The following is a 21,964-nucleotide window of genomic DNA, read 5'->3' as shown; positions in this document are numbered from 1 at the left end:
GTATCCAAAATAAATTAAAACATGAACATAATTATTGCATTAAAAAAAATAATCCTTACCAAATTTTAATTTTCAAATGAAATTTAAAACTATGAATCCTTCACTGCGATGTTTATTTTTTGCATATTCTATTGATATTACGGTATAAAAATCGGCTACTTAGGACACTGAAAAGCGTGGCTAAAATGCGAGTTTAGCTCACAGAGAGCTATACAATAAATAACTGCCTAAATTATACAATCTTTATTTAAAGTAAAGATTTAAAGTCGTAGCAGTTTTCATATTTTTTAGTTACACAAAATTCGTTGTTAGCTTCAATTGGTGATATCAAATTTTAAAACGTCGATCAATGCGAAAATTCATTAAAAAATAGGAGTTACATTAAATCATAAAACTCGTGTAACTAGGGCGTCGTGGACGGCGTGACGGGTGTGTTCACGAAGCCCATATCGGGTGCCCGGGAACAGGGGGTGGAAGGGTTCTTCAAGGGCTTGGGCATGGGCGCCGTGGGGCTGGTGGCGCGCCCCACCGCCGGCGTCGTGGACTTCGCGTCGGGCTCGCTCGACGCCGTAAAGAGGTGACTCGCATGCCCACTGCTGGGGCTGCGGCCCACTGCCTGCATGTCGCGCTTTCTACTGTCGTTGAATGATCGCTTTATACTAATATTGGTGGCTGGATAACTCTAAAATAGTGTTACGGGTGTGGGTGGAGCTTTTCAGCACGCTTTACTTCAGCTGTGTTTGTAATTTTATATGTGTAATGATAATTTGTGTCGCACTTCATTTATCGTATGAAACCATCCATTCGGACTAACAGACTACGGATTTTTTTGTTTAATAACCATGTTTTTCAGCGTTTCTCCTTTATAACTTTTTTTGCATTTGTGTTTTTTTTCTCCAATATGCTTCGGTGGATGTCATGCATGAAGGATCGTAAATTTTAGAGAGAGTAAGAAGCATTTAATTAGGTAGTATATGTGTCTTTTTAGGAATACGGTGTATAAATAGTAGGAATAAGATTGTTGCATGATTACTAAATGGGCATGCTAATAAATTTTGAAGTCCCCTTCTATAATGTAGGTATATGTCTACTGATTTCAAAAATCGTATTATTTCGGCAATAAATTCAGTATTACGGAAATATTAGCATTTTTAAACAAATGTTAAATATCCCATAGAAAAGTTCAAGCAATACGGTGACAATGACGTCATATCGCCCCGATTAGCGTTTTAGACAAGATGGCCGACTGCATTATTTTATACCTTTATTTTATTGAAAATAGAATGAATCCTAAAGTTTTTATTAAAACTGGGCTATTTTTGAGAATGTTTTCAACATATTGTTTTTAAGTAAATCATTTATTCTTCGATTTTTTAATACTGCCATCATGCCCATTATTAGATGGCGGATTTAACAGGACGTTTTTTATTATAATTTTAATAGAATCGTTATTTTGGGCCTGACAAACAAGGAACAATAGACATTGTCAATCAAGTAAGGTGAATTGAATTTGAATTCAGAATTCTGAATAGCTTTAGGAGAGAAAGGTAAAATAACTTCATGGTAGTTGGATTCATGAATAGTATCCTAAGTTTCGCGGTTATTAGTCAGTTTTCGTACAATGGCATGAAAATGTTCTTCTTAATATTGGATTTTCATTAATCAATCCTATTGTTTAAATCGTAAATGAAAGCAAAACACGTCCTGCAACTAAAACAATGCAAAATTTGCTTTTAACTTAATATTTAAACAAGCATCGTTGTTAAATTGTTTATTAGGGAAGATACGACAAAGTTTAATAATTGAATAAAAGGGGAATGAAAGGCATGTTCAAGAATTGTATTTATGTATAACTCAATAACTAATCTCTTGATATCTTAGTGCGATTTGTACAGCAGTATCATATCAATATATCGATATAACAATGCATCATTTTCATTATTTAAGTCGACAATAAAAAATCTGATCACGTGACATTTTTTACATTACAAAATCGAATAATGAGATAAAAATCCTACATAATTAACGGTGGGACGTAAAAAATCCTGACCACGTGAATTTTTTTATTACAAAATCGAAATATATGATAAAAATCCTACATAATTCGAAGTATAATTGACGGTAGGGCGTAAAAATACTGACCACGTGGAATTTCTACATTACAACATCGAAAAAAATAGTGAAGTCCTAGATTATTCCAAGTGTAACTGACTGGTAGGGCGTATTTAACGATGTCCGCGGCGTATTGGTCCGCCCGATCCAGGGCGCGCATGAGGGCGGCGCGGGTGGGTTCGATATCGAAAAAAAAATTAAAAAGTCTATATTATTCCAAGTATAATTGACTGTAGAGCGTAAAAAATTCAAACCACATGTAATTTTTTATTACAAAATAAAAAAATGATAAAAATCCTACATCATTTCAAGTATAATTGACGGTAGGGCGTAAATAAATCCTGACCACGTGATATTATTTTACATTACAAAAAAAAATGAAAGTCCTACATAATTGCAAGTATTGTTAGGGCGTATTTGACGGTGTCCGCGGCGTAGTGGTCCGGCCGATCCAGGGCGCGCACGAGGGCGGCGCGGGCGGCTTCGTGCGCGGGCTGGGCCGCGGCGCCATCGGCCTGCTCGTGCGCCCCGTCGGCGGCGTCGTCGACTTCACCTCCGGCCTGCTCACGTCCGTAAAGAGGTTCCTGTTGTACGGATGTCACATTGATACTTCTCGCCCGTTGTTAATAGGCGATCTATCCAGATACAAGCAAAAATTAGACTGATTTGGCAGTTTCAAAGAGACTTATTTTGCAAATAACTAGACGAGATAACTATGACGCCATTCGTAAGCAGATTCAAAAATGTTTATTTTGTATCTGGTGACAAACGTAACTTTCAATACAATCACAGAGAATGTTATCGAACATGTCCTATATTTTTACCGAATCTATCAAATATTGACATTTGACAATTTCTACATATTACAAATTTCGGTAAAATTTGAATAGATTGAATATTAATAACGAGCGTTAGTAAACGTTCTGCCTGTTGTGTTAAGTAGGTACATCGTTACGGTAATATCTTTAGTGCCCCTCGCTTAGTAGATAGTCGCATTGTATTAACTGTTATCGTAAAATTGTACTGTAGTTTGTTTTGTAAATAGAGCCATAGTTTCTATGTAGGTCGGTAATTGCGGTTCTTGCATTCAAATATTTCTGTAGTTAGGTTGAGCTTTCTGAATGTATCGTTGTAAAAATAACATATGCTGTTTTGTTGTTAAACTTAATTCGTTTTGGAAGTTTGCTTGTTTAATTAACACATTCATACGTTTAATTAATTATTTAAATTAATTATTTCTTAATTATTTATATTTACTAATTAATTATTTCCTAGAGATATAACGTAGAAAGCATTGAGTTGTGATGTTAGTCATGTATTTTTTTTGTTTATTATAATACATCGTGTGCGCAGGGCGGCGGATTTGTCGGAGGAGGTGACGAAGCGTCGTGCGGCGCGCTACCTGGCGCCCGACGCCGGCGTGCGACCTTACTCGCGCCGGCACGCTGAGGGGTACAAGATGCTCTTCGAGCTGGAAAAGGTACGCGCAACCACACACGCACACGCCATTCCAACATAGAGATACACACCAACTCTCACAAAGATAAACCAGCGCGCGCACTCACAGGCAGGCAAGCAGGCAGGCAGACAGACAGATAACAGATAGACAGACAAACAGAAACGCACGGACACAGACGGACGCACATAGACAGATGCAGACATATAGACATACGCAGACCGACAGACGCAGACTAACAGACGCAGATCGACAGACGCAGACAGACGCAGATTGACACAACGCAAACAGACAGACAAACAGATATACACACACAGGCAGACATACAGACAGATAGGCACACGGACAGACGGACAGATGGACAGACGTACACAGACAGACACAGACAGAGACGTAGACCGACAGACAGACTGACACAGACATACGCAGACAGACAGGCTGACGCAGACTGAAAGACGCACGTAGACAGACAGATATACGCAGACAGCCAGGCAGACGCGAACTGAAAGATGTACGTAGATAGACAGACAGACGCACACAGACAGATAGACAGACACAGACAAACGCAAACTTAAAGACTCACGTAGACAGACAGACACAGACATACGCACACATACAGACGAAGACTGAAAGACGCACGTAGACAGACAGATATACGCAGACAGACAGTCGCACGTGGACAGACACAGATATATGCAGGCAGGCAGACTTACACAGAGACAAGCAGACGCAACATGCAAACACGATGACTGTGAGCCTGTCTGTCTGCGTCTGTCTGCCTGTCTATGTGCGTCTGTTTGTTTTTGTTTGTGCGTCTGTCCATCTGTCTGTCTGTCTGTGTAGACACTGGTTTAGTTTCTTAGCCACATAACAATTATTAACGTGCTATCACGTTTGCAGGGCAAATACGTGAGCACGGATACGTACGAAGCGCATGTGTGGGTGATTCCCAACAAGGAGGTGGTGATGTGCACCGACAAGCGCCTGCTATATCTCGAGAAGAATAACGTGTTCGGTGGCTGGCAGGTACGTCAAATAAAAAGTGCTGTAATTAGAACATAAAATAAATTTGTAGTTAAATGTGAAATGTAGGTATTAAAAACGATCTTTGATAATTACGTTCAAGTTAAAAATAATATGACCCATATAAAAGGAAAAGTAATTTCATTTCAAATACTCAATATGTTATATAACTTTCCTTTAATGTATGGCAGGTTTTTGGCCATTGGCTACAAATAAGTTTCATTAAAATGTAAAAATTAAGTTTCGTTTAAAATGTTTGAATATAGCGATTATTGCGGTCAACATAGTAATAATAACATTTATTTGGAAAACATATTTCAACAAACTTGCCAAAAATGTTTCACGTTACTTAGCTATAAGTAGTAAGGTTGTAGTGATGTTTACTGTGTGTCGAAAAGGTCATGTTTTATGTATTTTGCATTACGCTACTCACCTCTCGATATTCCAATAAATATTTCATGATCTTACCCACGAAAGTGAGAAAATTTCGTAGGTTATGATTAGTAGTAAATAGTATTACTCTATCTCTAGCAAAATTCCTTTAAAATATTATTTCCTATACTCATAGCGATTTTATTTATGCGCCAAATGTATACACATATTATGTGTATGCATTTGGCGCGACAATAAAATAATGTTGAATGTTAAGCTTAAGGACTAACATGCTTTTTTATAATACGTCTCCCTGATTCATGTATTGATCCAAAATGTCACTAACTCGAGACTTTCATTACTCATACACAATCTATTGTTGCATTAATATTATTTTTCGAATAAATAAATATTATCTTTCCATAGTTTATAAATAACCAGTTGCCGTAAATATTCGTATAGATAATATTGTCGTATTAGCACTTTAAAAACGTAAATATTTATACAGATCGTGTGGTCGTACCTGTGGTCGGAGATGCCCGAGGTGCCGACGGCGGTGGCCAAGGGCGTGTACATCCCAACCGCAAAGAAGAAGGTACTCGGCATGTTCCCGAGCTCCGGCTCCGGCAAGGTGGTATTCCTATACGACGAGCAACAAAAGAAGTATTTGTTAGCGCAGTGCGAGCGGCTGATGCGGCCGCCGCGTTGACATGAGGAGGTAGAAAGGCCCGCTCTTACAGCAGAGATCGCGGAGCTCTTTCTACTAGCCTTCGACACCCGCACGGCGCTCGTGACGCTCGCCTACCACTGCAACCTGCACAACTTCGCTTGGGGCTTCCGCTGAATGTATTGACCTTATGGACGTCGGCTCTACGCTCGTAATATTATAAACCAAAATAAACACCGAAAAGTGCAACAATATAGTAAAAGTCGTAAAATCCGTGAAAAGTATGATGATGATGATACACTATGATGGTCACTTGCGCTAAAGTTTTCACTAGGAAATAGGTTTTGAATAGGAACTATTAAATATGAATTGTCGTATGATAAAAATGTGCAAAATTTGGCTGTTAAAGCAAGAATCACTGAATTCAAAAAAAGATTTAAATGGTCACAGCTTGGCATCGAGATTCCAAATAATGCATGTGTTGCTAAGCAACTCCAAATTTTGTAACATTTTTTTCTCTGGACAATTTTGCATGAATTTAGAACCGACGTCTGTTTGTTAGTAAGTCTGAACGCTATGGGCTTGTAAATGAGTTCTGTCTACGTTATGTGGCCTGGTTAGCGAACGAGTGCATTCAACGAACTTTCTTCTTTAGCCTTGAACTGATAAATAGTTTATACCGATATTTTCGTAAGTTTTCATAACAGACTTGTATGGATTGACGCATGTGAACTTATTTTATATTTTGTATGAAAATTGTATAGTGTGTCGACGTGGGGTGCTTTTGTGATCATATTTTTCATTGTACCACAAGTTGTATTATGATAAAGTTTTGTTTTTAAATAACAATACGTTATGATATTTTTCTACCGAAACAGATTGAACGTGAACTAAAATTGTTTATTATTTGGAGTGTCAGTTTTTGCACGACTCATGATGCGAAGCATCAGAGAGTGCTTTACGATCGAAAAATTTTTTTCGCTTCATTTTGGCGGCTATTTTTGTTTCGTAACTATCCCATAAAAATCCCAGTGGCCATATTTTTTTCTGTATTTCATTATATTCTACTATTATGTGCCTTTTGCTAATTGCGCAATAGGTAACAAAAATGCAATTATCTTTAAAACAATTATTTAATCCCTTCTTATATCGTACTTACATATTACTCGCATTTAGGCATGAAAAGTGGAAGCTAATTTGAAAATAAGTACTTCCATTTACAGTTTAGTCTTCCGTCTCAATATTCATTTTGGATTAAGTTTGCGTTGACTCGAATAGTATATTTGTACTTTTTTCTACTTCAATTGAATGACTAAAATATTCAAATCTTCGGCGAAAATGTCCTACTATAATTACATATTAAGTGATTGCGTTTAAGTGGTTTGTACAATTAGTTCAGTAGCATTTTAGATTATTAAAATCTATCAGTATATTAGACTATATCGGTCACAATGAAACACCTGTAATGCATCTGTCTTTACTTCGTCTAAGAGTACAAAATAGTTTATTAATAATACTTTAATTTATTCCGATAAATCTAGGAGTCTTACGATTACTTTACGTAGTCATATATTCGTTGCTAACATGTACCAAAACCAGTGCCTTACAAAAGATGCATTCGTGAATAATTCACTTGAAAGTTCGACGTGTCCTTTAGGAGTCCTTTCAGTTGTTAAGAAAACGTTTGTTGTTTAGACTTTTATATTATGTTACATTGTATATCACGTTAATGTGTATTGTAGAGTAAACAGAGTGCTAGCCTTAGAACGCGGACGCGCAACGAATGATTCAGCTTTGAAATAAGAATGCACTATGTCTTGATCTAATTTAAACAAGTTAGTTATTATGTTAATATGTTTGTATACGTAGCGCGTTCCGAGTATATTCGTGCATTAACATTTCCAAAGTATAAAATGTAAAACATATTATTACTTTTTGTAAAACATTTATTTTGTTAAACATTTATGTGATTGTATTTCTCCAGTTATTTTTAATATTTGTATCTCTTGCTTATTGCACGGTTTACTAATTTATACTTTTTTGTCTTGAAGCTTTATGTACCGTCGTTTTGATTAAATAAAAATATAAAATCATAATATGTAATTTCATTTGTTTCATTAACTTACTTAATTTATATGTTTATATTTGTTAAAATTAATTACATTTGTGTAGACTATAAAATAATCGCTTGACAGTTTGATCTGAAATCAACTTCTATGAGCTATGGGTTGAAAACAAGAATATGCAATAAAATATTATTGCTATTGGTCTATGGTTAAGGTCAAGAATAATGTGCATAAGTGACTAAGAGGGTATTTACACTATACTTATGTTTTTAACGGCACTGTTAAGTGCTAAATGTTTCTTGGTTTGAACGATACGGTATGGCAGGTTATTTTTAAGAGGTGTTCCAACTTAAGGGTACTTTTTCACTAGAGGTTAATATCCCATTCTCGAACCCTGTCACACAAAAGCAGCTCTGGTAAACCCAAGTGCCAACTGCCAAGTAAATGTAGACAATGAAAATCACATAATCGTATAAATCCTCTGTCCGTAAATCGTATAAATCCGTATTTGAATGTGGTAGAACCCTATGTGGTTCGACTCCGGCGGCACCACCGCTACACCTATTTGCCTCAACAGCGGTGTTGAGTGTTGCTGTGTTCTGGTTTGAAGGGTGTGGTAAGGGAAATACTTTTCCGAGGCATTCCAACTTTATCCTCGGGGGTAGCGGCGCATCTGTGCTCGACCTCAGGTAGGAGTATCTAATCCTATCTGGGGTTGATTACAGATGTCCATGGGCGGCAGTAACCACTTACCACCAGGTTGGCTCTGTCCTCTTACGATCTGATCGTTTCCACGTTCGTTTGCTGCATTTATACGATAAAAAAAATTTACGAGCATCAACCAATAGCTTCAGAAGATGAATAAATCTGTTTTAGACAGGCATAACTTTACAGATTTAGGTATAAATTCATTGGCGTTAAATTCCCTCTTCGTAGGTTAGTAGGTATCTTAAAACTTCATGTTACATTAACGAACCAAATTTCGTCATAAACCAAATTCGCACAAACTTGTTACAATTAAAGGAGGGTTATAAAGAGGTTTATATTCAAACGATAAAACGGATATTCTAAACGATGGCTTACGTCTTTGCAGTAATGACTACTTTACGGACATTAAAATTTAGGAGATACTCATTTAACTTAATATTCGCATTCGAATCGAACCTACGCTTTAGTTAAAAGGAAGCTGTTACGTACAGATGTAAAATGATGACGTTAAAGCATAATTACGGTTACTTATGTAAATATCAACAATCTCAGTGTATTTAAAATTGGTAAAAATCTTTGCGGTATACACTCTTTTTGTGTTACGTTGGAGATATTGTCACTTAGTTAATGTTTTATTACGTCTCATTAGTATGACTGTAAGCCTGTTTTTATAATATATACGGCTTACCTCCACACCACTCCCTTTTAAATACGAGAAACTAAATAATAGAAGAAGGAAACTGAAGGGAATTAAATTAGAGATGCACCTCAATAAATCCATCCCGATAAAATTAACACCAATTTTGCAAATACATTGTATGAATAAAACTGTTGTAATTATTTAAGTGTATTATCTTGGACCTTCGTAAACACGTGTTTTAACGGATTATCCTGATGCAATGTGTCAATTGAACGTGAATAACAACCTAATGGTGTACGAAAAATAAATACCTATAGACATAGCCACCTACGTTAATATGACAAACGTGTGATTCGAAATCATTGGATTGGAACGTGAGGCAATGAATGAATGCTCGCGTCGATAACGAGTGGGATGAATTTATGTCAGCTGCCTTCTTATTTAACAAAAGTGTTAGGCTAATACACATGACATGTAATTTTAGGTGATATGAGGCATATTGGTTTGATGTGAAATGGTTATTGCTGCCTAATAAAGTAATGTAATTGTAAAAGTAAAGTAATTTAATGTAGTTGCTGCCTAGTAAAGTTATTATTCATGGAATTACGTGGTTCGTTTTACAAATTTAGTGCTAACACGCGTTGGTTTTCTTTGTATTCATCAATAAAATCTATCCAAAGTAACATTCATAGCCAAACAGGATACAAAACTAGGTACCCATACTACTCGTCCACATGTAACCTGCAATGCAACCTTTCGTCGTGTTTTCCCCCTATTGTAATTCCGTTATATTTCCTCTTGAAACTATGAAATTAAAAATTACCTATCACGTTTATAGCACATGTATTCCAGCCCTTATGATATTTTGGGATGAAAAGCTCTCCTTACAAAGCTTACATATTGCGTGTAGCTTTAATCACCATAACTTTATACAGAAAGACATTTATATAATATCTATAGTAGTGGGTAGATAAATTAACTCTATGTATTATTTGGATGTATTTTCTAATCCCTTTGGATTATATACCTACTCTTAGTATAACACAATTGTTGCACTCATAAAACTAAGTAGGTAAAACTCATTAGCCATTATTATTTTACTTCGTTATGCTATCTTCAGAAAGGTAAATGTAAGGGTGTTTTAAGGTAAAGATACTAAAAAAGACTAGACTAAAAGGAATCAGGTATACTTCAGTAATACCTATAAATCCTTCTATAATAATGTTAGTTACTATCGTGTCCTATTTAGGAGGGTGTCATTATACTGATTCCGAAAAATCCATTTTTTTCTATATTCAATTATTCTATACAAGCTAATGTTCTACATACCTAACTATAACTATGTCTTTGAAATTCTAGTAGACAAGTAAGTCTAGTCTTTAAAATTCTAGTATACGCAAAACATATTCACATAATATGAAGAGCTTTAAACTTTGTGTCATTGTTAGACCTGGAGTTAGTTTGTTATACACATTTGCATAAAGACATCGCAATGAGTGGATTCACAAGCGAAAGATTTACATTAGAAAATGTGGGGGAACTGGAAGTTACTTGAACAACCGTTATATTGGAAACTACTTAGAGCATGAAGCAATCTGCCTATATTTTAATTTAAGCTTTACCATTTCACGCAGACTTATTGAATCAACGTCGATCTTTTGTCAATATATTCTTATTTTATGCTAATTCTTGCCGTACTTGTATTGTTTTATATGTCTAACGTTAAATTATTCCACAGAAGTGTTTTAAATTCAGAAGCATTAGACATATCTCCCATTCGCGATATTTTTAAAATGTTAATAGCCCGACAAGACCGATTTTATTAACTTTAACGCCTGCTATTTTAGGATATCAATGGGATCGACGGTTTAATGTGTCGTTCAAAACAATGAAGCACGAAAGAAAAGGTCAGTCGTCCAAGATCCGACCGCGTCAAGCGCTGCTTAACAACTTTGTAGATTAATGTAGATCTACAAAAGCCCTGGGGCTACGCACGCTTCATTCTGTGCTGATTGAACCTATCAATGTTATAGTAGGGAAGCCCATGATGCTAAATGTGTTACTCGAGCGTCGTTGGGACCTATCGGATTGTGTAGATTAAATGTTAGAATGAAGAAAAGGTCAGCCGTGGGATCAGTTTCTAGAGGGTTTTAAAAATGTAAAAAAATAGAAATACTCGAGCACGTCAGATTATTGTTAGTGTATGTAATCCAGATGTCCCATTTAAAAGACTGACGAATTTGAATGGGACGCAGGCACTTGGTAGTCGTTTAAAAATGTAAAAAAGCATCGTCACTATTCGAACACCTCAGATTATTCACTTAAATATATCATAGGCAATTTGATCTAACATTACGTGTAGCTAAATAAATTATTATGGAGCAAACACTTTTGAACAACATAGATGATCTATCACCAGGGCTATCTTTTATATGTAGTCCGGAAACATCTAAACAACACATGCCACCACATAAACATCTGACAATATTAACACAAAACATAAGGAGCATAAGTCACAATTTTAGCGAATTTGAAATACTTATAGATAGACAAAATATAGAATGTGAAATCTACATCTTAACAGAATGTTGGAATGCTAAAACTTCTTATATGCCTAATTTAAAAAACTACAACACCCATTTTACAACAGTTAACTTAAATCAAAATGACGGCGTAGTTGCGTTCATCTCAAACCGACTTACCTATAGAATTGAAGAAGCATCTCTTGATAACGGTAGCTGTTTGGTAATAAGACTTAAACCAGATACCGTTATACTTGGTATCTATCGATCACCCTCTAATAATGATATTACAAATTTTCTTACTAGTTTAGACACTTTACTAATATCCCTTAAATGTTATAAAAATATTGTTCTTATGGGAGACATAAACATAGACATTAAACCTTTTGATAACTTAGATAGAAATTCTGATGATTATCTTAATCTTCTGGCTTCGCACGGAATGCTTCCTAGTCATACCTTCCCTACTAGGGACAAAAATTGCATAGACCATTGCGTCATAAAATCGAAGAAACAGTCTACTACTTTAGTTATGAATGCACCCTTAACTGATCATTCGGCAGTTTTAGTATATTTAGAAACGAATTATATAACAGATGATAAGAAATGCAACATTATTAATAAAACAAATTATGTATCTGTTGTAAAAACGATTGAAAATACTGATTTTAGTAGAATCATGTTATTAACCGACGGTGAGGAAGCCGCAAGAGAATTAACAACCGTTTTAACCAATTGTGTTATGTATAATACCACACAAGTTAAATTGTCTAGACGCTACAGGCCTATAAAACCATGGATGACAGAAAACCTGATAAAGTGCATAGAGAAACGTGACAATATGCACTTAAGTGTGAAAAAGGACCCTACAAATATACACCTTAAAGCTAGTTACACATCATATAAAAACTCCTGCAACGACTTACTAAAAAGGCTGAAATTGAAATATGAAAGAAAAGAATTAAGTAAAAACGCAAAAGACCCGAAAAAGACGTGGAAGCTTATTAGATCAATAACAAACATGAAAACACAAGGGAGTGAAGCGGCGAATGAACTCTTAACTATCAAGACTGGCTCACAAACTTCGATTAATTATATAAATGAGTGTTTAGCCAATATTGGAACTAATCTGGCTGGCCAAACAGACGAACTACATAACTGTATTTTACCCTCTTCAACGACATCTTATTCATCACGTCAATCTATGGCACTGCTTAACACTGATGAAAAAGAGGTTGAATCCATAATTGTAAACCTGAAAAACGATTGTGCTGTTGGTTGGGACAATATCCCAGTAAAAATTTTGAAACTCGCCAGACATATTTTAGTCCCAGTCATCACACATATTATTAACATATGTTTTCGTGAAGGGACTTTTCCATCAACATTTAAAACCGCCGTAATTACACCTATCCACAAAGGTGGAGATAGAGACAATGTCTATAATTATCGTCCTATTTCTGTCCTGACGTCACTTTCAAAAGTTATGGAGAAAATTATGAACAACCGTCTTCTAAACTATCTTGAAAAGAATAATCTCCTGTCAAACAAGCAGTATGGATTTAGATCAGGTAAATCGACTCAACAAGCGGTTACTGACCTAACGGAATGTATTGTTAGGCATCTAGACAGGAAACAAAAGTGTTTAGCAATATTTTTGGATCTAGAGAAAGCATTTAACACCGTCTCTATCTCTCACCTTCTCAATAAAATGGAAATGGTGGGAATTCGTGGAATAGTTTTACAGCTATTCAAAAATTATTTGACAAATAGAACACAAAGAACTAAGATAGGGATGTACACTAGCAGTGACTTAACAATAAATTGTGGTGTACCGCAAGGAAGTGTTCTCGGTCCTAGTCTCTTTCTCGTTTACATAAATAGCCTTTGTAATTTACAGCTAAAAAATTGCAATGTCTTCACATATGCAGATGACACTGCGCTAGTGTTTCATGGAAGTACTTGGGAAGAAACTCGGACCGTAGCTGAAATAGGATTGCATGAAACAATTACTTGGCTGCGCCATAACATGCTTTCACTGAACTTCAAAAAAACAAAATATGTCACATTTTTAATGAGACATAATAATGTTACCACTAGTGAAGACTTTTGTTTGAGAGCTCATACCTGTTATAATTTACCAAGTGCCCCATGCCAATGTTATGAATTAATAAAAACCAATATAGTAAAATACCTTGGCGTTACACTAGACCAAACACTTACCTGGAAACCACAAATAGAAACTCTTGCCACTAGGTTAAGGCGTCTTATCTTCATATTTAAAACGTTACGACATATCACTGACTTAACGCTCTTGAAAACCATATATTACGCGCTTGTTCAATCAATTATCACTTATTGTAATATTGCTTGGGGTGGCGCCGGTAAGATGTATTTATTAAAACTAGAGAGAGCACAGAGAGCCTTACTCAAGGTCATGATTAATAAACCCTTTACCTTTGCCACTAATACTTTATACGAGACTTGCGGTGTCTTATCAATCAGGAAACTTTTCGTGAAACACATTGTATTAAACCAACATAGTAAGATTCCATATGACCCAGCTAATGCAATTTCATTACGTAGAACTAATAAAGTATGTGAGCTACAAATAGTTAACTCTGCATTTGCAAAAAGATTTCAGCATTTTATTGGTCCTTTTTTATATAATAAACTGAATAAAATACTATCTATTTATAGCCTTAACCACATGAACTGCAAAATAAAATTATGTAAATGGCTTCACAATCAGAGTTATGATAAAATCGAAAAATTATTTGACATCGTAAAATAAGAAATGCAAATACACTAATTACAAAATATAGGAAAGATAATACAAGTACTTATAGATAACTGGAGAACTTTGATAAGGGTATGTCGTTGTGTATATCAAACTCATTTAAATATAAAGTTTTTTCTCCTATAAAATAATTATTGTGGAGCGTACAATAAATATTAATGTACGCCATGTAGAACTCTTTTGGAGATCTCTTTAAGAGAGATATTCCCGTCATACGCAGTTTCCATATGAGACCATTTGTCTAACGTGGCAAACGCAAATAAAGATCCCAGTCAGCATAATATTAAAATTTATTCTTCGAAATGTATGGAAGGATTTATTGTCTAAGATACAGGCACGGCCTAGTTTAGATAATAAGGAATACTATCATTTTAGAAATAAAAAAAATAAATATTAACAAATTATTTCTATGTACAAAATAAATAATGTTGGTTGATGGTTCAAGTCTATAGTTTAAGTAGTAGCAAGTACAGGTCGCACAGAAATTTTAGAACTACCTTCTTTCACAATTATTTTCTGCGATGGAATTAATTTGCCTGAGGATTTTTCTCAATTATTCTTACTTACCTATTGTACCGTGATTGTACATTTAGTTATTGCAGCAGGAATTATCAATAGAAATAGGTACATATCAACACATTATTTACACTGTGTAACTGAGTTTTGTGCGTTTAAAATTGTTTGCTCTTTAAATAGCTTAAATAATAGTGTGATTTCTGTTATTCTACATATGAAATAACCTATATATATGTCAATAAGCTGTGACAAATATTGTTGTATTGCTGACCGAAACGTACGAATTGTTTGCGAAATCATTGTTGTAGTATATTTCCTATATACTCTCACTATTGTTTAAAAATAAATTCCATTTTTTTTAACGCTTAGCGATAAAGTTACGTAGGTAATAAAACAGAATTATATCTGATAACCTGCTGAGATACATATATACGTATACCATACTATCATTTCCTCTGGCATAATATGATTATGAATAATTTTAGTAAGACTGTATACCTACTTGAACTGTATTTTTGTGTATCTTGTTAAACTGTGTATTTATTTTTTATAAACAAATAAATAAATAAACAAAATAAAAAAAAAAAATAGTATGAGAATGCGTGAAAATAATGTATTTTCCTAAAAATGAGCCTTTCCCTCTAGTTCGTGACAAATTATTACTTCTTAGATTTAACGCGGCTCTAACAGATAGCGTAATAATAGATGTGTAGCATTACCATAAGTTGGCATAGAAACGCCACTATAGAAATGGTAAATAGAAAACTATTGTCATTTTGCTAGTGAATAACATAACTACTATCGTTACGGTATTTCTTGACAACGTCTGTCAAATTAATGACTCATGGGACCGAATTTGTATGGCAATAGATCATAATGACATTCGCTAGCGATTTGATTTCGATAGGTTTTTTACGTATCGAGTTACGTCACTACGGATTTTAGTTCTACGAGTAACCACCAGAGGCGCTGTACAATTTTTCATACATTTATTTTACGCAGTCGCTAGCGAGTAATACTTTTGTAAACTCATGGTAGTCCTAGTGTACTGTGATTTTCTCAAAAAAATTTTTTTCGACGTGTGTAAATTTGGCAGATTTTGTTTTTACCGCTTTTCCAGCATTATTTCCTTCATATTAAAAAATATATTGACCGCGCTCGAGAATGTCAAGATAACGTTTTTTTTTGCAAGTTTGCGATCCTATTATTCCCTTATGTCATGATCAAATCATCAGATTATTACAAATTCATTACTTTCAGCATTTAATTACCTTTTCCTTAATCTGATTACAAATCCGATGAACTCCCTATGTAAAAAGCTCATATAAGGTTAAGGTACCCTACAGGGTGTAAGGTATTATGTTAATATGCCGTGCTCGAGTCACTCCCGAAATCCCCACTTGGGCTCTCCCATTATTTTTTTTATATAGGTAATATAGGAGTAGCTGACGAGCACGCATGGTAAGTGTCTACTGCCGCCCATGTACATCTGTAATCAACCCCAGATAGGATTAGATATTCCTACCTGAGTTCGGCCACAGATGCGCCGCTACTCCTGAGGACTAAGCTGGAACGCCTCGGAAAAGTATGTTTCCCTTACCACACCCTTCAAACCAGAACACATCAGTGGCGCTTAACACTCCTGTTATAAGGCAGAAATAGGTGTGGTGGCGCCGGAATCGAACCACAAAGGTTTCTACCACCTTCAAATAAAATTGGTCAAGATTGTGCCCTTAACCATTTATGTGTTCCATCCTTGTCAGGGGGAGTGCTAACCGTCTCTCCTTTCAATATTTTTATTATATTTATTGGATGTGATTAGGGTTGCCACCCGTACTTTATAATAAAATATTGTACGTTATTTCAGGTAATTGTACTCTATACTTTATGAGAACAATAAAGTACATGAAAATAGTTTATTTCGCATGGTTTGATTTAAAAGTTTAGTCGTAAGTATTTTTTCTTTAAACGACATTTATCGATTGATGTTGAATCGATGTCGTCACTCGCCAGCGCGACATTCCTTAACTTAAATATATTTACAGAGAAAAATAAAGTGTACTTTCTTTTGATACTATGTACTTTTGCTTTCTTACCTATAATAATCAAGATACTTTATCTGTAGAAAAAAAAGGTGGCAACCCTAGATGTGATAGTTACATCGATCGGTAAATTTAGATTTACATACCGTTACAAAAGTAGCAAAATATATCCTAAATTATATCCTACCCTAAAGTACGAGTATATCCTATTGTAACCATTTGTAGGAACTACGAGGATTTCAACGGTTGCCATTTACACAGGACCGCCTAATTAAATAGTCCTGCATGTGTAAGTTGAATGTTAAATTCAATTTGGTTACTTAATTGTTGGTTGTATCCACTTACCTGACTCAAGTTTATACACACAAATTACGATGTTTGCAGTAATTTAAAGACACCTAGCAACAACTATACTATACGTTATTTGTAATGCAAAATATCACAAATTGAAATATAGTTGTAAAGTACGCGTAGTTGCAAATTAATATATTATTGGCGGGGTTTGGAACTGTTCTAACACAAGCTGCCTATCCTTAAGTAGAAGATAATGGTAAATGGTAAAATAAATGATATTTAAGGCTAGTTTCGCATTACGTAAGTTGTAAAGTTAGTTTTGATGAATACATGAAGTATTGATCGAAATTTCGTATTTCAGTTTTATAGGCGGATAACATTTTAAGTATTTAAGTAAGAACCAATGAATATTTGCATTTCTGATGTAGAAGTATATTTTTGTGAGCATGGGAAATTCTATCAATATTATTTTTATGGTACTTTAATTAAATGTTGAACTGTTCAAGTTTTAGGACTTTAGTTAATAATGTTATAATAGAGTAATTACCTACCTGTACCTAATAAAATTTATTAAATTATTAAATAGTCGTTTTTAACTGTAATATTCATTTAAAAAAATAAGCTCTACCTACTGATCCGTATGAAACTTCTTGAAAAACTAACACTATTTATTTTCATGATATCGTTTGGAGTTTTTAATCCATAGAATTCATAATAATAATTGGATACTTTTATTTCTGTGCCAATAAATATCACTAATTAGATTTCAAACAATTTACCGGCCTACTGTTTCTCCTATTTCAAGTGTTAATTTAGTTAGACGTTGAAGAAAGACGTCTCGTTTGATAACGGCTCCAATTTAACAATTATGTACCGACATTATCTAATTAAAATCATTCCTTAGTTAAAATTTCGTTCAAGGTTTATTTAAGAGGTATTTTAACAAATCAGAATTATTTGTAAAAGTTATGTCGTATTATTTAGGTGGACAGTAGCAGATATCATTTTTATTTTATGTACTCGTATGTGTATTACCTTAAAATATTTAGGCAGTATGGCTATAGTTTGTGTAGAGTTTATATATCGACTTTGGTCAAGACTAATGTACAGGCATATAGCTAATGAATTCTAGTAAAAAATTGCACCTGGATAAGAACTGTTTTATAAAAATATGTTATAGTATTGGACATGTGCTGACGGCGTTTCATACAAACTTGTATTTTTTCTGCAACATTTTTTTGTATTTTTACGACGCTTTTATTAGCTTGGGTTGTATGTATGTATGTATCTATGTAACGGAATCTTTGAACTCGATTTTTACCCACTTTGAACAGTCCGATTAATTATCAAGAACCGATGACAATACACGATTTTAATAATTTTATCCTATTCTCCTCAACAGGATCGTCAGGAATCAGGATTGACGATTTTCCTTGTGCGATTTTAGTGCGGTTTTTAGTTTTTAAACTATATATAATTATTATGACTATTAATGAACATTTACACAACATAAAACTCTTATAAATAGAATTAAAAGGCGTGTAGGTAAAGTTGTTCAAGCATACGTATTTAGTAAAATTTATAATAACCTAAATATATCCTGAAAAAGTGATGGGCAAAATAACCTAAGCTTCTTCGCATTAAAATAGTTTTCGAAGACAGACGCTTCACGTTTCCAGAACCTCTCCGACGGCTGTCTCGTTGCTATTTTAGTATCTTGTTCAAACATCAAAAAATGTGCCACTCTCCATTTACACGTGTTTTTAGAGGAATAATAGAAACAGTAGGCTATACTCAAGTCTTAGTGTTAACAATACGTGATAGGTCAAGATGGTATGTACATTTAAGTATAAATATACTTAAGTACTTTTATTATTCAAACGTTATTAAAAGTAAAAAAGAGCATAATATCTGTCCCTAATCTAAAAATGTATATAGTTAGGAAAGGATATTTATATGTTATAGAAGTGGAAAATGAACTTGAAGTAATTTTTACAATTAACGATGAAGATGCAATTATAGATAGGTATGTATGTAAGTAATCGCGAAAACATAATTTTATCTAATTGTTTTAAACCGCCGGCTGTGTTTGGCATTAGAATATAACAGCTACACTAGGTGCTACTATTCACCACACACAGTATGAAAGTACAAAATGGAAACCATTATTTTAAATGGAATTATTTTAATTAGCTTATCTGTGTAGCGAGCCGACAAAAAGGTCTCGGATACAACACAATAACTCAGCTAGATAGGCTAGGGCCGGCCCTGCTTAGTACAAGGATCACGCGAATCAATTTTTCACACCGTCAACGCGTTCCATAGCATGGAAACTCGAGTGGGCCGGCCCCTTCCTTATTTATCTTTTAAATTAATTCTGTCTCCCTGAAGAATGTGATTATTTCTAACTAAACTACTATTATAAAACGGTGTTTGTTAAAAATCGTAACTGATTATAAGATGACGATTCGCTGTGACACATAGATCGCTTTACATTACAGAGAATATCGAATTCAATTCCAATTTGGGCAGGTATTTGCTGGATGGATTAAATTTAGATGTGTATTCACGGTCAGACAGTATATATCTCTGTTTCGTGTGTTATTGACGTCAAAAATACAGATCAGACAAATAATAGGGCTATAAGTCTGTACCTGTTACCGCTTATAAATACTTCTATACGGACAAGTTTTGACAATTTCAAAACACCTAGTACATCTCACGCTTTAAAATGTGAACAGAACGTATAAAACATTATAATAACTAGGTACCTACTTGTGAAACTTATAACTGGTTTAAAAATTAATTGCCAAGAGCAAAATCTTTGAAATACTGCACCGCGCTAATTAATTTATAAAATACAGATTTACAAGGATAGTTGTTTTTCCATCCTTTGTACTTTTTAAAGAGCAAACGTAGAGCTTATAGTTACGTAGTAACTATTTATCTGTGCTTATAGTAAGCTAATAACTATTACAAGATTATATTTGCAAAAATAAAGTATAACTTATAAATTGGCATAACTTAAAAGAAGTATATTTTTTTCTCATCCATAAAATTGTAAAATACACAATGTTGACTTTATAAAGAATATTTTTTACATGTTGCTGATGAATAATCATTTAAGTACGATTCAAATAGTCATGTACATTTATACAAGTTTCAGACGGACATGAAAAGGCTATGTCTACTGTTATCTAGTAGCAATTATCTAGTAGCATTATATAGTAGTCTTCAACAGCAAAATTCCGAAAATCGATTGTGTAACTTAGGAGTATTAATATTAGTAATATTTGAATTTATAGAATAAGCGCTTCCATACATTTATTTTCTCCGGTAGTCGCACCATAATTTCGTGGAATTAACTGTTATTTCGTAAAGATTACTATATTTAAACGAAGCATAACAGTAGGACGATGTTTGGCGTCATGTTGCGCAAATGCTGGCTCGTAAACATTAGCGACACGTTAGTCTCGGCAACGGCGACGGCCCTTCTGTATAAAATCCACAATTTCCTGTTAATACGCTAACACAGAGCAGTGGAAATTATTTGTATGAATTTTAGGCGGTGGAGGTTTAGGTTCGAATCTAGACTGATTTACTTTTAAATCATTTGTGAAATTACTTATAATTATTACTAGTTGGCAGCTAAGCTCTTGCACTTTAAACGTATTATTAACTGTTAACGTATAGGGTGGGTCGCTGGCAAAATACAAGGGCCCTACGACCGAGCGTGAATGGGTGAAGCCGAAAATGGGTCGGACCATGATAGGATTTTTAACATTCTTATAAATAATAATAATAAATGCTGGTTCTAATGTTCATTAATTAGGTGATTTCTGGATAATGGAAATTAGAACGTTGTTAAGTAGAAATGTTTATTCATAAGATTGGAATTTTACAGGCTTGAATGATAGAATGCTGTTTCTAATAAAAATGATTGCACAGGCAAATAATACAATGAACCTATTATGAATATTTCATACTGAAGTACGGAGGACTAAAATAGGAAATTAAATTGAGAATAAACAACGCACTATCTTACATACATATTACACCTTAAATTGCTATCGAATATCGTATATTTAAATAAGCTTGGTCACTTGCAAGCTTGCGGGTAATTAGTTGCTAATATAATCGAGGGAAGACGGCGGCTGCAGGCATGTTCGCAAGCGATCGAGCCTACGCTCGGATGCACACTACGTACTATTAATAGAATGCCCTTAACTATACCTTACATTCTTTAGTAACATAGCCTTAGCATAGTGTAACGCTTGGAAAATAAAGGTTAACTGCTTATTAGCAGCATTTTTGTGTGAAATTAATAGATGATGTTTTATTGCATATTAGATTGCATTTTTTGGAGCAGCGTGTTTAAATAAGATCATGCGAGTAATCTCGAGAGAAAGTGTGGGAAAAAATCCATGTCTGGCAAGTTGTCATAAAAAAGCAGCCATTAAACAATGCAAGTTACTGTTGCAAAGTAATCTAAGACTGTGGATACTTGCATTGAGAGGAGAATCTACTGTTTATTATTTATACCGCTAAGTTGTATTCGACAGGCAGCCTTTAATTAATAAACTCTAAGCCAAGTTCCTGTTTGCTCGGAAATAAAATAAACCAAATATGTTATAAATAGAAATGAACTCAAACAAAAATAGAAACAAAACACAAAGTATTCCAATGTTAAAGAATATTTGAAAAGCCCCATCGTAAACGGATTATTTCAATAAGGAAATGGAATGA

The 21,964-nt window shown here is 34.4% G+C and overlaps 1 protein-coding gene and 1 non-coding gene across 2 annotated transcripts in view; one reads left to right on the top strand and one right to left on the bottom strand.

The window, feature by feature from the left end:
* The window catches only part of Vps13 (vacuolar protein sorting 13C), a 58,293-nt gene extending 52,377 nt beyond the window's left edge, over window positions 1–5,916 (top strand). The window contains 6 exon segments of the mRNA XM_073083514.1: window positions 408–577; window positions 989–995; window positions 2,514–2,692; window positions 3,466–3,592; window positions 4,469–4,594; window positions 5,472–5,916. Coding sequence (XP_072939615.1) covers window positions 408–577; window positions 989–995; window positions 2,514–2,692; window positions 3,466–3,592; window positions 4,469–4,594; window positions 5,472–5,672 — 810 coding nt within the window. The 3' untranslated portion in view covers window positions 5,673–5,916.
* Window positions 5,917–16,589: 10,673 nt separating this feature from the next.
* On the bottom strand, window positions 16,590–16,680 carry LOC140750507 (U6atac minor spliceosomal RNA). The gene has a single exon (XR_012103223.1). It is a non-coding gene; the product is annotated as a U6atac minor spliceosomal RNA (small nuclear RNA).
* Window positions 16,681–21,964: the final 5,284 nt, after the last annotated feature.

This window comes from Epargyreus clarus, unplaced genomic scaffold, assembly GCF_041222505.1.
Source record: "Epargyreus clarus isolate Ecla_fem2 unplaced genomic scaffold, WU_Ecla_fem_2.2 ptg000019l, whole genome shotgun sequence".
NCBI lineage: Eukaryota > Metazoa > Arthropoda > Insecta > Lepidoptera > Hesperiidae > Epargyreus > Epargyreus clarus.
Note: the sequence above shows the minus strand (reverse complement) of the source record. Positions and strands in the feature narration are given on the sequence as shown.